At 45.5% G+C, this 15,776-nt stretch overlaps 1 protein-coding gene and 1 long non-coding RNA gene across 7 annotated transcripts in view; one reads left to right on the top strand and one right to left on the bottom strand.

Moving 5' to 3' along the window:
- The window catches only part of LOC138261581 (septin-9-like), a 533,955-nt gene extending 529,291 nt beyond the window's left edge, over positions 1–4,664 (bottom strand). For 3 of the 6 annotated variants that reach the window (XM_069210668.1, XM_069210669.1, XM_069210665.1), the window contains exon 1: positions 4,224–4,663. Coding sequence is in view for 4 of the 6 variants with exons in the window: in XM_069210665.1 (XP_069066766.1) it covers positions 4,224–4,275 (52 nt within the window). In the remaining 2 variants the exon portion in view is untranslated. Of the gene's footprint in view, positions 1–4,052; positions 4,126–4,223 lie in introns of those variants that run through there. The other 3 variants (XM_069210671.1, XM_069210670.1, XM_069210664.1) reach the window with 3 other exon arrangements.
- The window catches only part of LOC138261582 (uncharacterized), a 182,840-nt gene that overhangs the window by 124,264 nt on the left and 42,800 nt on the right, over positions 1–15,776 (top strand). The window lies entirely within an intron of this gene.

The raw sequence follows: 15,776 nt of genomic DNA, 5'->3' as shown, positions 1-15,776 counted from the left end.
GTGTAAAAACCATTTGCGGTTGCAAACATTTTCATTTTTTTATCGTGAGGGTTGTTCATTGCAAAATGGCGTTACACATCTTGTCAGTTGTAAGTTCATGTTCGGACGTTTACTTGCCAACCAGCAGCGGTACGTAGGTGACCTCTCAGGCTTGTAACAGTTAAGTGCTGAAAGCCTGAGAGGTCATCCCCCACTGCTGCTGCCTCCCACGTTTTATAGAGGGGATTGCAAATCTCTTTTGTTTTTAAGTCATTATTATTAGCAGATTCAGCATCTGTTTCCCACTCATTAGAACAACGAATCATCCTAACAAGCGAGTGGAGAACGCGGAGTCTGTATTCCCCACCTACAGCCTCATTCCCTGCCTGTTCTTCCCCCACAGGCTTCTCAAGCTCTCCCGCCTAACCCAATTCGTCACACCCATACTCAATAAAATGTTGGTATTTCTGGGTAGTGTCATGACCTGTTACGACTCCTGTCCCATTCCTGCAGCTCCTTGTGCTTGGAGGGCTGACATGCTGACCCCTGGGGCGGGAGGGGAGGAGATTCTACAGTAATCTCGTTCGACAGAGGGGGCATAACTGCTCATCACTGACAAATGGTGCCGTTAGATTGAGGGTGTGAAGGGTGGGGGCTGCTCTGTACCAGGGAGGAAGACGACGCGGGCCTGTTAATTAATCGAGGCTGCCAGGGTGTCAGTCGTTGGCAGCAGCGGCAACCTAATGGGGGGCAGCCCTAGGAGGATCGGGGTCGAGGGTCACTACTAGGAAGGACCACCCGTTCAAACCTGTTGACAGAGGAGTTAAATGCCGTCAAGGAACACTCCACTGAGTTAGTGATGCACCTCTCCCTAACAGCAGCAATTACTTTATTTTAACAGTAGTAAGGCTACATTATGACCGTACTACATTCTACACAATGAACGTTACAAGTAGCTCAGTAGCTGTTCTTAATAGTCTTCCATTACAGCGCCGAATACTTCATTCCATCAGGCCCAAATACGCCATCCCAACAGCGGCAAATGACCTCATTCCAACAGTGATTAATATCTTACTGTCACAACGTCGCCGACAAATACCTCGTCCTCTCAGGGTCATACACCACCGTGACAGCATCAAATACCCACTCACAAATGGGGCAAATAGCCCTCTCGGCGTGTGACAAACCTCCCTGTGAGATAGAAGCAAAGTTCAGTACTCTGTCCTACCAGCACCGAATTATCCTCTACAATAGTGCCGAACATCGGGTTGTCCCTGAAACTGCTAAATGCTCCCAAAAGTGGGCTGGAACCCAGAAATCAGTCCAGACACAAAAATATGTTCAAACCAGCCTCACAATGCTGGAGACAGCGACTAGAAAAGGGTAACGGGGTCATAGCTGGGTGGTGGCAGCCCCCTAGCCTTCAGCCCACCGAGAATAAGTCAGCGTGGCCCATTACGGGGGGGGGTTAAATACAGCTCATATAGTGCAATAAATACTCTTGAGACGCTACTGGTGCTAAATTCTCCGCGCGATAGCGCGAAACACCCCTGCAAAGTGCGCTGTATACCAACCCCAGCACCAAGATTACCTAATACTTTATACCAAAGAGAGGTCAACTTTGGCATCGGCAAACACAGGAAGAAAACGGCCCACCTGGCTGCTATTTGAATCATAAAGTGCAGCAATAATTGGGGCCCCCTCAGGTCTACGATACACCACACCAATCATACAGCCTTAAGCACCAAAGTCTCCCGATATTGGCAAGTACTACTTCTCGACAGCCCTAAAAATACTCTTGGAAACAACGACCCATACTGGACCTCGAACTCGGGTGCGTTGACCACAGCATATTTCAGGATCCAGCGGTCAACTCGGTGAGCAATCCTGCGGATGGTGTGACGTTACAGGCCAGAACGGCAGACTATGTAATTGGGGAGCCAGGTTCGAGTCTGGGCGTTGGTTGAACATCCTGTGATTGTGGGCAAAACACTTGGGACGTGATTTAGAGTTTGGCAGAGAGGGTTCCTCACTCACAAACACCTATTGCAATTCCATTATAGCCTATGGAAATACTAATACGACGCGGGCGGGCTATCTGTCAAATTTGTTGTTGGTAACCCATCCGCCAAATTGTGAATTATGCCCGGAATTTTCCCGTGCCTATAAACATATGATTGTGCGCCCGAGTACTGTAACTGGTGCTCGTGTAAAGCTCTGCAATACCTTTGGGTCGACTTCTCTTGTGTAAAACTGCAATTGAAAGTCCAAACGTGCCAGGCAGTCACTTCTGCCCACTAGTAAGTCACCAGCCTGTACTAAAAGCTGTCTTCTAGTTCTGGTGCAGGGGCGTCACCGCTGCAGTTCCAACAGTGACATGGGCAGGGTAAATCCTTCCCAGAGTGGGGCTGGGAGCCTCCCTACCTCGTCCAGAGGGCAACAAGCTGGTTCCTTCCCAGAACGAGTGGAAAGGTTAGGCTCCAAAAATCAGACACCGCTACAAGGGGGCATCACAGCAACACCCTTCGCATTCTTACCACAAGGGAACCCTGAAGTCACCCAGACAGGGGATCCTGAATGTGATACCGAAATGCGTACGGTCAGGTCGTTTCACGGCACTGTTGTGGCTGGCTTGCAGGCAGCTAGGGTCATTCGGTCACCCTAACGTGACACAATGAGAAGCGCCAAGAGTAACTGGAAACCTCTCTGTTCCAGACTGTCAGATCTCTCCTATACTTGTCTATCCCGACTGTTTTTCTTTGCAGCCCCGGCACTTACACGACGAGGGCTGAACCAGTCTCTCCCCACCCCAAACCTCTGGCTACCGGGACTTCAAACATTCGCCAAACGGCTGCACAACCTGAATGGGAGAAATGCTTTCTGGGGTGAATATATTTGCAAAAATAAACAATCGCGTCTGGTATGCAAAGGTCTGCGAGAAACTCGGCCTGGATGGGCTGTCTTCGGAGATGGGATGCAAGTATCAAGGTTAATATATGAGGCGCAAATATCTCCAGTGATGGTTGCCTACTGAAGGAAAAAAATAGCAATGCTCTTCTGGTGTGCACACAGAAACTCCACCTCAACAATCATAAAAAGTTAATATTTTACTCAATTCCTATTAATAGGTTCACATACAATGTACTGTATACCTCGCGATATAACAATCATGATTTACCGATACGGCTAGACTTACAAGTATTGTCAAAGTCGGGTTGTTCACTGCATGTTATCCCTTTCACAAATCTATGATAGCCACGTGTAAACAATATTGTCAAGCAGCTTCACTTGCAACATTTTCTGATTGTACGATCCTTTAAGCCAGTACAGCTTTGTTTTTGTCCTAGCCTTAAGCCAGTGCAACTTTGCATTCTGGGAATTGTAGTTGTGTAGTGTGTATTCGACGTGCCAGCCTACGTTCAAAGCACCGTTGCGTTAAAAGTGGTGTTTGAGAAAAAGAGCGATACATTACATCCTGGCACTTGCTCGTGTACTTTTGCTTCGAAATTCTCCCCAGTAAAAAGAAAAACGTCCTTCCATCATGGGAAACTGATGAAAACTAATTATAGGGAATGCACTATTTGAAACTCTTCATGAAAATCATTTGCGGGGCACAGATAATTGTGCAACTAAGCAGGCAAATATAAATTTACAGCATTTCACCCTGGAACAATCGGAGAGGGCGGGGCAAACTGCAAGCATATTAGAAAATATTGTTTTTTGCAGTCAGCACGAGGGTACTACACATGGAGCAACCTTTAACTGGGTTGCTAAAAGTAGAAAGTACACGAATTCAATACGCTCTGCCAAAGAGGGTAAACAAGCAGTAGTGAGGGGCAGTCAGTCTGGAGACCACGCACCGTCTGAGCAACAGGAGAACTGAGACCGCCATGGACCCTAAAACTATGGTCTGTGTTTCTATGGTACACGTTTCAATACACCCCTTACCGAGGCAAAGAGGGGTTGGACCCAACATTGCAGTTTATTCCGGCGACCTATTTTGCAGAACAAAGCAAATATCATCACATAGCAGAAGCTTACTACCAGTAATACAGTGCAACCCAACAACATACCACACCAGAGCATTCCACGCCACACACCAAACCGCGTGCAGCACACCACCCATGATGCATGCCACATAACGCAATCCATGTTATTCCATGCCACACCACGCAGCTCACATTACTGATATCGGACCCTCGCGCCAGCACGCAGATCAGGACCTGCCGCGCCTCCCGCCTTACCTTCGAAATCAGACAGGATTCCCTCCAGGTGGTCGCTCACCGACAGTTCCATTCTGCCACCGGGGGAGGGGGCTCTCCTGCACCCCTCCGCCCTGGACTCACTGGCTCCCCTTCGTCCCTCGACTGTACGCTTCTGCTCACTATTCCAGATTGGGGAAGGGGCGAGGTGGTATCACCGGTCTAATGTAGGTACCGGGAAAAATAGGAGACGGGGGTCTCCGAGTGTAAATTCTACTCGTGGGGGCCTCTTCAGGCAGAGAAAATCTGAGCTCACCCTTGCCTCTGCCCCGGCCAGGCTGGAGAAGTTGGACTGTAAGGGGAGAGGGCTGCTCCCAAGAGAAGGAGGGAGAGACAGCTGGCCCCAGCCCGGGCTCCACCCCATGGGCCATAGGGGGCGGGAGGGGCTCCCCTTTCAGAAGGGAGGGAGGGGACGGGGTGTGTAAGTAGGAGAGGTGTGTATGATGGTAGCGGTACAAGGAGAGGGGACTTAAGTAAGGGGGCGCCCCGTAAGGAGGGGATACGTGGGCAGGAGACAGGTGGGCATGTTGGGCGGAAGTATAAAAAGGAAAGGGGGTGTAAGGAGGAGGCGTGCTTAATTAAGGCGATTTCCGTGCTTTGACCCGAGGGGTGTATGGAGGGAGTGTGAAAGAAGGTGTGAACGGAGAAAAGTGGTGCAAAAAGACTAGAGGACCAAGGAAGCGAGAGCAAAACGGTTGTAAGGGCACGGGTTTAAGGCGCGAGTTCATAAGATGAAAAGAACTATGGAGGCGAGGGGAAAGGTGCTGTAGAGAAGACATGGTGTAAGCATGAAGGAATGTTAGGAAGTTTTGTAAGGTGGGGAACCCAGATGGGATTAGAAAGTGTTACGAGGAAGAGAAGGTGAGGGGAAGGAGAGTGGTAAGAATGGGGCCAACCATCTACACAACTTCTGAACACAGTTGCAAGGAATGGGGCGCCCAGAAAGCCATAAAGATTCTACCTGCTTCCAGAAGCGCATCAATAAACATGGGGGCAGAGTCACTTCCTCTCGAGTGCTGCAAAACCAGCTAGCTCCCTCTCTAAGATGCATTAATTTTGTTTTTTTACATAACTCAACTCTGTTGCCTATCAAAGTACAGATGTTTTGTAGTTACATTTATATAGCGCTTCATACCCCTGACAAGGGAAAAAAAAAATGCATTTGCTAACAGGTAGCATGGCAGTCCGTGGACATGCTTGTAAAGTGGGTGGGTGGGGGGGACTCTAAAATGGCACGTAATAACTGTTTCCAAGGTGTGCAAATGACTAGTGTTTCACTATTATTGTTTTTTTGTCGCTCAGATTTAACATGTAGTGAAAAGTGGAAGATAGAACTCCAAGGTTTTAAAGGTGCTAGAGTATGAGTGGAAACGCGTATGTGAATGTAATTCGGTAAATGTGAGAAGTGTTTTGCTTTTGCTGTGGATTGCAAACGCTGTTCAGATGGTGTTACCATAAAAATGGTGTTGCACCTATGCATGGAGTGGAGAAAAGGGAGTGAGAGAAATGAAGCATGCGGCTACGCCTATGCTCTTTAGGGGGTAAGTTCCAGTTTCTGGTGAGTTTGATGTTGACTTTTATTTTATCCACACTCTCCTAGTGATGATAACTAGGTCTGTCTGCTGGCTGTGTGATCATCTTGAGAAGAGCCAAGTCACTGCCTTCCTGAATTCCAGGTGGTCGTGGATATTTCTTGTTTTTGCCTGGTGAGAGTTCCAGAATTTTGCTGCCTGTACAGGGAAGATTCTGCTGATGAATGTCTTCTTCTACGGAGGGATGGTCAGCTGGGGATGCATTCTAAAGTGGAGAGTTCTGTTATGTGAGTAGGTTTTCTTAGATGAAGGATATGTCCTTGCTATAGGTGGTGTGCCCTTGAAAGGCAGGTGGGCTCTAGTCGTGTTGATGGAGTAGTAGTTGCCCTGCTGCCGAAGTGTGGACTCTATGGTATTCAGTGCAGAAACAGCAGGGCCTGCTTGTAGAGTTTGTTTACACAGTAAAGATGATACAAGAAAAGCTCTCTGGAGAGCTGGGCACTGGGCGACTCTTTTCTCCTAGATTACCTGTATAGCAACAAGACAACAAGGTCACTACCCCCAGCAACCCGAGTCATGATAGCTACCTGGAGATAGTTTCTTAGGTGGATGGGGTGGTTGGGGAAACTGACACACACAACGCCTTTGCGGCACCTCACAACACCAAGTAGTCCTCATGGATAACTTCCAGAGATGGGACTACATAGGTATATCCACACTCGGTGACGTAATGCATGGCACAGTCCTCAAATCGTTTCAGGAGATGCAAAAAGAATACCAACTACACTGCAGCCAATTTTACCAATATCTCCGATTCCGCCACACCCTATCCCTATATTTTAGAGATCTACTGACGCTAACAGAGTTTAACGAGCTAGAAGGCTGATTTTTAATGGGAGATTTGGGTGCACACAAGATTATGAAAATCTACCAATCAGTGATCACACTTAGCTCCCATGCCCTACAATATGGAGGGCACGGGAGGAGGACAATGACACCCTGGATGATGACAATTGGACGAAGGCTCTGGGGGCTCTCCGCTCAGCAGCGACACCAGCGCCTCAGCCTGATACCATTCAAATACCTCCACTGAGAATATTATAAATGGCGCCGCTCCTATCATATGGGTGTGATCACCTCCCCAGTGTGCTTCCACTGTGGCAAAAGGGAGGGTACCTTCTTCCACACAGTCTGGAGCTGCCCCCCACTGATACATTTCTGGTGGGGTGCCAGGTGAGCTACTTGCCTGGGACGTTCCACTAGACCCAAAACTGACCATTCTCCATAGCACAGAGTGCATTGGTGGCAATCACTACAAGTGGCAGCTATTATTCCTGTGACTCACAATGGCAAAAAGAGACATCACCAAAATGTGGAGAACGAATTCTTCCCCACTGGTAGGAGTCTGGAAGAAGGGATTAGATCACTGCATGAGCTTCGAATTAGCCATATTTCAAGTGAGAGGTTACCCTAAAAAATCCCCAAAATCTGTCAGCGGTGGGCCGATTATAGGGATATTGTTATAACACCTGTCCATACTCCTACCTCTTTTCTAGACACCAAGATACGGGATTACACATCGACAATACGGGGACCAAATGTATGACAATGCAAAGTGTTATATATTTTGGTCACTGTGATGACGAGGGGTGGGTGGAGCAATACTGTCTGTGTGATTACTAAGTTACTGATACTCGTGATTAGGGGTTTAATTTCCAATCTCCTTATCGCAGTTTGTGATCAACTTGGCCAAATGTCTTCATTAAAACTCAATAAAATTTGTTATAAAAAAAAAGTGGAAGAGGATGATTGTAGTCTGGAGCTTCAGAGGAGAAGTAAGATGCAGAAATAGTTGTTGTAGAGTTTGCATAGTTTAGAAAAGCATTTCCTAGCATTTCTCTATTTGGCAGTGGTTTGCATCATGTCCAAGCAGGAACTCTCACTCCGGTCAGGGTAAAGGAGTTATACAGCTAAAATAACCCCTGCTCCCCCCTTGGCAGTTGGTACGAGCAGTTAGGCTTATTTCAAAGGCAATGTGTAAAGGATTTGTGTGTGTGTGTGTGTGTGTGTGTGTGTGTGTGTGTGTGTACACACACCCCACCACCACCACTTTAGAAAAATAGCCAATATTTATCTGAGTCAAACAAGACCAAAACAACAAAAATCCAACATACACAAGTCAAAATACCTCTTTTTAAAAGTTTAAGCCAGTCTTAATCCATAGGACTCAATATATGTATCTATTTAGCACAAAATACGTTGGATGCATGAAAAACAAAGACGATGCAGGCCACATGGGTGCTGAGGCTCCAGAAAAGCAAAGCAATGCATTAGTTCCTTGCTGCGAAAGGGAGGTGATTCTTTCCTCAGAGGTGAGACTATGTGCAGGTTCCTTACTGGCAGGGGAGGTGAGGCATTGATTCTTTCCTAGCAGGAAATGCGATATGTCAATTTCTGGACACACAACCTCTGTACCTTACTGCAGTACGGGGGTTGATGAAAAGTTGGCAACCAGATACGATGATTGGAAAACCCAGACACGCTGTGTGGATGGGTCTGCAGTGACACAGGTGCTGCGTCGATTCTGCAGCCGCGAGACAGGCAGTGAGTCAATTCTCCAGCAACGTGGCAGGCGCTGCATTGATTCTTCAGCCAAGGGGCATCGCTACACTGCGTCGATTCTTCCAGCATGGCGCATTGATGGGTGGATTTTCTCCTTCAGTTTACACTTCCAAGGGCCCAGGGACTGGAGTTGGCACCACTTGCAAGTCCGTACTCTCAGCAGAAGAGCCCTGGCACCGGCAGATGAAGTCTTTGATGTCCCTGAGTCTTCTTAATAGGAGGCAAGCTCACTCCAAGCCCTTGGAGAACCTTTGGAAGCAGGATGTAGGAAGCCAGGTTCAGTGCTTTCTCTCCCAGGACAGTCAAAGTCAAAGTAAAAAAAAATCTTTTATTTGACATAAGCCTTAAAAGTATACAAACAATAAAATGTACAATTACATATTACATTAACACACAGAGTTCTTAGATCATTCTAATTCTTATTTACCAACTCTAATTGCATAATTAATTTGATTAAAAATCAAGTTCTTACAGTTCCTGAAAGTGCAGCATGCCAACTTAAATTATCCCTCATACAGTTCTAATTAGACTCTGGTCCTTGCAATCTCCTAAGTACAGTTTCCCATTTTGGAATGCTCCACGTTTTATTTCTTGCCTTGTTATGCATAGCGAGGTTATCTAGAATACCATCAACCAATTTCATTTTAGATTAAACAAGCTCTTCTTTTCTTTTACTTCCTCCATAATTCAAGTTCTTATAGGATCATAAAGTACAACATGCCAGCCAATTTAACCCCTATACAGCTCTAAAAGAGCTCCATCCTTACTTTATCATAAAGTGCTTTTTCTTTCTTCAATTAAAAAGTGCTCTCCATGTTATTTCTTACCCTCTCCTAGCGTAGAAAATTTCCTAAAGTCATCAACCAATATAATAGTAATCAATTATAACATTTAAAACTCTACATTCCGCATGATACTCTACCTTCTATCAACCCCTATAAATCTGAATATTTCCCTTCTTAAGTCATCTAAAAATAGGCCCAGTGCACAAGTTACATTTAAAAATCTCATATCAATAAGTAGCCTAAGCGCTTGGTCCCGATTAGTAATATTATATTCCTTAAAAATCGTTTTTAAAAACTTCTTGCGCACTCCTAAAAACCATTGACAATCCACAAGTAAATGTTGCATAGTATATTTCTGTTGTAAGCCACATGTACACAGACCCTGGCTATCCTTAAGAAATGCTTTTGCTTTTGGATCCATAGATCCAGGGTTCAGCCCAATTTGGAACTGTAACACTAAATTTCTTAATCTTGAATTAGGAAGAGCCTCTATATACGGGAAGTTTTCCGGATTCCTCCATCCAGCTATCATAGCCTGGGTTGATATTTTACTTTCTAAATACTTCAGGTCTGATTCTCTTGCTCTTTCCTTCACTATTATTCTTAAATTATACTTCGAGGTTTGCGCACCACACCATTGGTTATCAGGTAAACCTAGGAGGACGCAGATCTTTTTTAACCGTCCTCTCACTTGCGATGCCCAATGTAACTCACTTATTATAATTTCTTTCTTACACAATCTCGCGATCTTACAGAACCCTTCATCTGTTATGCTTAACCAAAACTTCAGTGCGGCTCGTAGGCCCAAATAAATCCATGCGGTCATTTGACATTCTGCTCTTATAGCTTGTAACATACTCGAGGGGGGCAATGAAAGCATGCGCTTTACGCAAATGCTTTCTTCTATTTCCGAATTTAGCTTCCCTGAGAAAGTTAAAACTTCCACCCCATATTGGAATTGGGGGCGAACCATAGCATTAAAAGCAGAGGTAACCAGCTGAAGAGAAGGACCTCCGTATTTACTATTGAATTGTTTTAATCCCCAGACTGAAGATAAGGCTTTATTTTTTAAAGTTTCAGTATGTACTTTCCATCTTAAGTGTGAATCGAACCATATGCCCAAATATTTATACTCTTTTACCTTCTCTATTTTTCCCCTCCTAGAGTGTAATTAAATAGACTTTTCTCTTTCCCTATAGACATTATTTTAGTTTTCTCCATATTTACTATAAATTTTTTCCTTTGACAATAGGTATAAAACATCTCTAGCTTCCTTTGTATCCCTAACTCTGTCATATCCATTATCACTAAATCATCAGCATATAGTAGACAGGAAACATGCACACCATCCATTTTTGGGCTTAGCCCATTAACCTTCCGTAACGACCCAGGCAGATCTGACAAGAATAATGAGAATAAAATTGGGGCTAACACACAACCCTGACGGAGACCATTCATTATAGGGATCCTTTTTGAAAGTGAGCCACTCATATCTAAAATTACTTGGGCCCAGTTTTATGAATGCAGGCCCTGAAGAAGAAACAGTATATCCTAATCAATTCCTAGCTGTTTCAACATATCCCTTAACAATTTCCTGTCTACCAAATCAAATGCGGCATGAAAATCGACAAAACAGCAAAATAGGCTTCCTCGCAATTCAACTGATTTTTTTTCTAAAGCCCACAGACTAAAGCAGTGGTCAATTGTCGAATGCCCTTCCTTGAAACCACCTTGCTCTGTAGGTATCAAATCTTTATCATCTGCCCATTCTTTGATTAACCCCAGCAATAGCTTTGTGAAAACCTTTTCCCCTACGTCTAATAAACTTATCAGCCGATAGTTTTTTGGTTGAGTTGGGTCCTCCTTTTTGTAAATCGGCCTTATCATGGCACCCTTCCAACTCTCTGGAAAACAGCCATGATCAAGAATTTTACAAAACGTAACATAGAAGAATTTAGTCCACCAATCGATATTCTTTTTTATTATTATTGCTGGGAGGTTGTCTGGGCCTGCTGCTTTAGTTAATTTCAAGGCTGCAATTATATCTTTTATTTTCTGTGGGACAAATGCTAATCTTATCTTCTCACCAAGCTTCCTAGCAATACCATAGCCCTCTTCATCCTCAGTACCTTTATATACAGATGACAGATATTTATACCAATTTTCTTCTCCGACCAAGCACCGCATTGCTCCTACCCTTTTCCCCTCTCTTACCTACTGCCAAAAACCCCTAATATTCTGTGTTTTTATCACCTCCATCATTGCGTCCCAATTTTTATTAATGTATTCTCGTTTCCTCTGTCCTATCAGCATCTTATAATCCTGTTTTGATTTTCGAAGCTTCTCTTCTTTAACAACAGAGGGTCTTTTCTTATAATCCCTTAGTAATCTTCTCATCATTTGCTTTCTACACCTACATTCCTGATTAAACCATACTTTACTATTATTCATCATATATGGTTCTCCCTTCCTCTTTCCCTCTCGAGATATTTTTAATTTGCTTTTAAGGCAAGGGACCATTAACAAAATACCCTTATTATAACCTTTGAATATGTCATTTGGGTCTTCTTCCATATTAAGGATAGGATAGTTTACAAGCAAATTATTAAGTGCTTCTAGACTGCTATCTGTTAGTCGGGTCGTTACCCTACGGGGATACTCAACCAACGCTATCAGTGCATTTTCTCTTTCTTTTTGAAGTTTATCGGCTGAGCGTATTATTTGGAGCTGCCAATGATCACTGCCCTCTATATGCCCAACCTCACAATTTTGCACTTCTCCAAAGAACCAGGTGTTTACAAAAGCATAATCAATAGGGCATTCCTGATTACCTATTCGAAAGGTCTTTTTGGCCGGACAATCGTTCTTCATACGCCCATTTAGGCAAAACATGCCCAAGGATCCTAATGTTCTTGCTAAGGACAAATCACAAGCGGAGCATTCTACATTTGGAAAGATACTTCTATGGATTTGTGCTGCTGCCAATAGCTCCTTATATAAATTGTCACTGCCATTAGGATCAAGTTTATGATTAAAATCTCCCAACATTAAAATCAGACGGTCAACGTTACCAGTGCATAATAGTTCCAGATCTTCCTCGAACAGTCCTCGCTGTGTATTATAATCAAACACATTCCCCGGTTGTATATAAACGTTGAGAATCAGAAGCTGTTTAGCGCCACCTATTACATTGTAGAGATCTACCTGGCCTGCCAATAGCCAACGATATTTAGTTTTTATTTCTATGAACTTATCCGCTATTCTGGTAGAGGCTAGGGTTATTAGTCCCCCTGATGCTCGTCCTGACCCTTGCCGAGTAGCTCCCCTAAACAGCCCCATGAAACCATCCACTGGTTCCGGATCATCGCACAGCCAGGTTTCTTGGAAACACATTACATCGTACTCTTCAAGCTCTTCTTTAAACCGCTTTTGTTTTAAATGTTTGTTATAACCTCCCAGATTCCAAGATAAAACCAAATGGCTGTGCGCGGGGCTTATTTCCTAATAGGGCTCCCCTACCTGGCCTTGAGAGGTTGTCCTGAACAACCTGCCCTAACTTCCCCTTCCTCCTTCCTGCTGTTTTACACCCATTACCTCGCTTGCTTTGCTTCCTATATTTTGATTGGTAGGGTAGCCTATACAAACTATTACCCTTTCTCCTCCATCTCCGATTCCTCTTTATCACTAACATTGGATGTTTAGAAACATATACTGGAGGGTCATTTAATGCCTGTGATGTCTGAGCTATAGCTATTTCTCTTTCTTCGTTATTGTGTTCGGGGGTATCAAGGGTATCTGTTTCTGTTTCTTGATCCCTCTTCTCCAAAATAGGTCGTACTAAAGCAGGCATACTACCATTAATACATTTCAACTCTTCAGTAATCCCTTGTAATTGACTTTTATGGGATTTCCCCAGACTATTATTTGCCGTCAGTACCTCTAATATCGCTTGCAGGGTCTTTTGCATTAGGAACATTACATCTAATAGTGACTCTGCGGGTACTGCGGTGGTAACTAACGCAGATACAGACTGTCTACCCAGGGGTGAGGACGGCAAAATTACATCCAGTTTACTCCCCTCTCCGACAGGCCCCACCCCACCTCTTAAGTTATCCTCCCTCTCATCCATTCTCTCAAAACCAAGGCTGGTGCTGGTGCAGGATGGGGGTCCCTCTTCTAATCTTATACTATCCATAACACGCGGTGGGGGGCATGGGGGCGAGGATTGCCTGGGCTCCAGTGAGACCTTATGCCCATCTACCTCTTCGAACTCCTCCCCTAGGAACAGGCCCCCTATCTGCGATAAGTCTGAAGCTTCAAAATCATTTTTCATAGGACAGCCTATTTCACTCTGATTAGAATCCAACATATTACCCTCGGACGCTTGTGACATGTGGTGTGTTTTTGTAGAGTACTTCCCAACAAACCCTCTGATTGATACCCCCAGAGGGGTCCCGGAGGGTTTTTCACCACTGTCCCCATTGTCTATAGAATGGTCCTCCTGGTCCAGCAACTGTGGTATATTTCCTCTGCCATCTCCAAAGCCTTCTTCACAGATTCCATATGGTGTCTCCGAATGCTGGTGTTCCCCCAATGTTTCTTTTGTTTTAAAACCTAACTTCGGCCCCTTCTTTGCGCCACGTACTCGGGATTTACTCACCGGCATTCTGAACACTACGCACTAAATACTATACTCTGTGTCCAGAAGATAGTAAATAAAAATAACTAAATTTCCACAATGATCCAAAATTCACCACAGTATTCCACGAAATTCCACTTTACTCCCTTACAACAATTTCAGCAGCTCGTGAGGTTGTAAGGACCGTCGAGCACAGGAGCAGTGAAGTAAAAAAGTAGAAGGATAAGACAGATGTGTGAATAAGTAAGAGACTGGCGGCTTTTCCTTGAACACAAGCTGCCTTGGCCTCTGCTCGAGGGCACGAGTCCAGTTCTGGTTGACTGCTGCACCCTGCGGTCTAAAACTGTGCTTCCACTCCGAATACTTGGGGGGGGAGCAGTACTCTTGTTTAATTGATATATATCCTTTCTATCGATATCCTTGGGCGATACCCTTGGGCGTCCTGGCTCCTTAGCTCTATCTCCCTCCTCTTCCTCCTTCGGCAGAGATACACCCTCTCACCCCCCTCACGACAGGGGGAGAGATTAGGCGCTGAGAGAGGTATAGAGGGCTCCAATCGACGGGCAGGGAGTGAGAATACGAGGGGTGCGTAGCACAGGGGGCACTGGGGGACCGGGAGGACCGGTCCCTACACGTAGGAAACAGCAAGAAGCAGCAGGAGAAACCGCGCCTCAAAACCCAGAGCTTAATACCTTATTACTGGGCGTATAGTCAAGGATCGGGCTTGCCTCACTCCTTATGGTCTTCTAAACGCCCACTGGCCGTATGCGGGAGGCTCCCCCCCACTGCACAGACCACTGGACTCAAAACAATTTTCAGTTTTTTTTAGGGGTCTCTCCAAATGGTCTCTCCAAATGCCACGGGCCCGGCGCTACACAGGGAGACGGAAGGCGGAAAGCTGGAGGCACACCTACCGCAGGGCTACCGCTGGGCTGATGGCTGTTTACTGCTGGCTGGCCGATGTAGCTTGAGGTAGGCAGGTAGGCGGGCAGAAGTGCCCTACAAGCAAGGACGGGGCCAGGGACCAGGGCAATAGCAGCACGCCGGTTGAAAACGCCTCCCAGCCGCTTCAACCATCCCTGCACCCGCACCTCTCCTGTCGGCCGGATCGTGTCCTGCGCACTCCTCTCCGCGCCCACCCGGCACGTCTGACGTCCAACGTCTACTACTCCCAGGACAGAAAAAGTGAACAGTGGGTCAGCACAACAGAGCAGCAGGCAGATTGGCAGTCTTTCCTACAGCATCCAGCTCTTCTTCTTGGCATAATTTCCCCAGTCTAGAAGGACTCTAACTATGTGGTGTCAGAAGTCTAGTACTTCTACCTATGTATGTCTGTGAGGTAGGCAAACTTCAAAGAGAAGTCTTCTTAATGCAAAAGATCCTGTCCTGGTTCCAGGCACACTCCAGATGGTCAGAGACTGCTTTGTGTAGGGACAGACACAGCCCTAGTTAGGTGCAAGTGTCAGCTCCTCTCACCACTCTAGCTCGGGGAGACCCATCAACTTGGTAATGGGCCATTAGGATATGCAGGACACACCTTAGCTCCATTGGTGTGACTGTCTAGAGCTAATGCACAAACAGCCTGTAGGAAAGTTCCATCTTGCCTGGCATGTTACCCCCATTTTTTACTTATATGTATGTTTGTTTTTGCCTGTGGCACTGGGATCCTGCTAGCCAGGACCCCAGTGCTCATAAAGTGTGCCCTATATGTGTTCCCTGTGTGGTGCCTAACTGTATCACTGAGGCTCTGCTAACCAGAACCTCAGTGTTTATGCTCTCTCTGCTTTTAAAATTGTCACTGCAGGCTAGTGACTAATTTTACCAATTCTGATAGGCACAATGGAACACCTTTATAATTCCCTAGTATATGGTACCTAGGTACCCAGGGTATTGGGGTTCCAGGAGATCCCTATGGGCTGCATAATTTCTTTTGCCACCCATAGGGAGCTCAGACAAT

Source organism: Pleurodeles waltl, chromosome 10 (genome assembly GCF_031143425.1).
Source record: "Pleurodeles waltl isolate 20211129_DDA chromosome 10, aPleWal1.hap1.20221129, whole genome shotgun sequence".
NCBI classification, from domain to species: domain Eukaryota; kingdom Metazoa; phylum Chordata; class Amphibia; order Caudata; family Salamandridae; genus Pleurodeles; species Pleurodeles waltl.
This window is presented reverse-complemented; position numbering and strand designations above follow the sequence as displayed.